This window comes from Halyomorpha halys, unplaced genomic scaffold, assembly GCF_000696795.3.
Source record: "Halyomorpha halys isolate HHAL.00 unplaced genomic scaffold, Hhal_1.1 Scaffold181.1, whole genome shotgun sequence".
NCBI lineage: Eukaryota > Metazoa > Arthropoda > Insecta > Hemiptera > Pentatomidae > Halyomorpha > Halyomorpha halys.
This window is the reverse complement of record NW_027114494.1, coordinates 459,212-462,220: the sequence shown is the minus strand read 5'-3', so window position 1 is coordinate 462,220 and position 3,009 is coordinate 459,212. Positions and strand designations below refer to the sequence as shown.

Sequence of the window (3,009 nt, the reverse complement as noted above, 5' to 3'; positions counted from 1 at the left end):
ATACAGATCTATTATTATCTTATAATAATCGAAACCCAAAAAAGAAAGATTTCGTTGACTCTAAGGTACGTACTGTAGATATTTCGTTTTTATTAAACTTAAACTATATTTACCTCCCATAATGTACATACCTGGTTCTCTTTCTGGTTGATCTGGTTGAAGGTTAGCACCTTAAAAAAAAAATTAGTTTTAGTTAAAAATAATAATCTTTCAAATTCATTTTCTAAGGGTTACATTTTTTTGGTCTAGTACATGTAGCGCGCAATACTTAAATTTTATTGCAATATTTAAATTATTAGTTTAATTTTAATTTAAGATATGTTTACCTTCTTTAATCCTTTGTAAGAACACAGGCGGTCCTGTTATTGTTTGTTCTTGTGGAGGTTTAGCATCTAAAAAAATGTTGGTTAAAAATTAAGCAATATGGGCATAAAAATTCATACGTCTAAAATAAAAAATATTTTAAGTTATTATATATGAATAAAGTATTTTTAGAATTTCCAATAATACATATATTGGTTTATAAGTACGACAAAGGTACCTTAAAAGTAAATAAAGGAAGAAACTGCTTTTTAATACACCACCATTCCATTTTTTATATACTGGTACATAAAATTTAAATATTATTTTAGATTCTGAAAAGGAAAGTATTTGTACTTCACATTTTCTTTTTTAAAATAAAAATCAATCTTTATTCTGGGAGACTTGGTCCCCTAAAATAACAATTAGGAACAGTTTTAGCAGCTACATTAATTTTTGAACATAATTAAATGAATCTATTACAGTATTTAAATAAAATAAAGTATGAAAAAAAAATACTTATATTGTTTTCTATTATTCACAAGTTCACGGAAGTTTTATAGTCTAGGAGATGGATATATAGTTGATGTTTAGGAGGAAGCTTTGCGGATGGATTGGGTAAGGAGTTCCAAAATGAAGTAGCTCGAACAGCAAAGGATTTTTCAAAGGATGCAGTTCTATGGATTGGGATATAAAAATTTTTGAAGTCATCGTTGTCTGTCAAATCCTCTATCTCGATCAAATCCATTTCAATGATTTTGGAAAGAAACGGAGAAATAATACAATACACCTTCGCTGGATAACAGATTCGATTGAAACTATGAAAGGTGACTTACTTTAGGTTTACTTGTATTTGTGTACTTACTTTAAGGTTATTTGTATGGTTACTTACTTAAATGTAGATTTTCTCTAAATCTAAGTTTAACCGGCTATTATTGCATGATAAATTTTACCGCCAGATATGAAGGTTAACTTTTCTGGTGCAACGAATTTTACCCGAGGTTTATGAAATCGTAGTTGAAACTGTGATGGTACAATCTGCCCTAATTCTGACCCTAAACTGCCCTTTTCAGCTGTTAGTCTGTTAATTTCTGTTTTGTATTCTTTATACTTATTTCTAAGAGAGCTGTTAATTTTGTCTTCTGTATTACAAATATTAAACGTTACCTCCCATACTAGTTGGCACAAGTAACACTGGTACAACTGTTGCGGTTGGTGCATTCTCTTCCTCTTTCTTTTCATCGCTTCTTTCTGAAACAAAAAACATTATTACATCATGTACTATGTTCAATATTCTATACTCTGTACATCATTCAATAATTTTTAGTTTAATGTTTCTTGAATATAATTCAAACCGACTATTTCCTTTGAAATATCTCTTTAACAAACAGTAATTTAGTATAAATATTTTTTTATTAAAATCTTCAAGCGAATCATTGGCATGAAAAACATTTTCTTGTTTATGCTATAGTGAAGCCTTAGTAGTAGGTAAGGTAGTTAGAGATTGTCAACATTCACTAAACCGACAAATGATAGATGTTCGTATTTATGTCTGATCATCTTTCACTAGTCAAGGTTAACTTTCACTTAGAACAGTTAGTGGTTGTTAATCTTCGTAGACAATGTTAAGGTTAGACAATATGAACAGGGTATTATTACATTTTATTTTATGAAGTTTTCCATTTCAATGAAAATTTATAAAATAAAATTTAAAATAACAATATCCGAATTTATGTACCTTCCACTGGAGCTTGTTCTGGTTGGCTTCCCATTGAAGTTGGAACCATTATAACTGCTGCTTCGGTTGGAGTATCTTTGTTTTCATTGCTACTTTCTGAAAATATATAATGAATATATTAGTATAATTTTGTATAAATTTTACTATTACTATTATTTCTTATTTCATTATTATTATTATTTCTTACACTCTTAGACATTTTTCCAGGGAAGTGGTTTTAGTGTCACTAATACTGACTAAGAATTTAATTATATTTAGTATAATGTTTCTGTATTCTGTATAATAGTTCGAATCTGTGTTACTTTTACTTGGAACGTTTGGAAGAATCTCTGAAAAGTTCATATTTTATTCTTTTCTTTTTTTTTTTATTTATTTATTTTTATTGTTGATTACAAGAATCTTAACTTTACAACTACCAACTTATCCCAGAAATCTAAAGAAAACGAAAAAAAAACACAAAACTTAATTTCTTTATTTCGGTTTTAGTCATGCAATATATGTTTAACTAACAGTATTTAATGTAAATCAGTTTTTAAAAAATGTCTTGCAAATTGAAAGGATAAAATCATTTTATGTTTATATGTTACAGTGAAAACTGAATATTATGTAAGATTAACTGTGGTTACAGATTGATCACTACCACTAAATTCCTTGTGAAAATACATATCCGATCAGCTTTCACTAGTGAAGGTTAACTTTCATTGTTACTTTCTGCAGGCCCTGTTATGACGAAGTAATATGGTTACTCTCATATCAACCAGATAAAGGGTTTCTCTCTTCTATCGCAATAAAGTTATAGCCTGGTACCATAAACTGTGTGTATTGATGCAAATGAAGGTCTCCATTGGAATGAATCTATTGGTGTTCATTACTTCTTTTGAGCGAGCGTAATTTGATAGAGAGCTTTTCCTACATCATTTTAGGCGTGGTATATTTTCAGTGAGAACTTTTCCCTTTTTTTCCAGTGAAAG

The 3,009-nt window shown here is 28.8% G+C and overlaps 1 protein-coding gene across 1 annotated transcript in view; it reads right to left on the bottom strand.

The window, feature by feature from the left end:
- Positions 1-2,134, bottom strand: part of LOC106679176 (pharyngeal muscle protein 2-like) — a gene marked incomplete at both ends in the record, with an annotated part of 3,884 nt that extends 1,750 nt beyond the window's left edge. The window contains 4 exon segments of the mRNA XM_067051691.1: positions 132-170; positions 327-392; positions 1,468-1,551; positions 2,039-2,134. Coding sequence (XP_066907792.1) covers positions 132-170; positions 327-392; positions 1,468-1,551; positions 2,039-2,134 — 285 coding nt within the window.
- Positions 2,135-3,009: the final 875 nt, after the last annotated feature.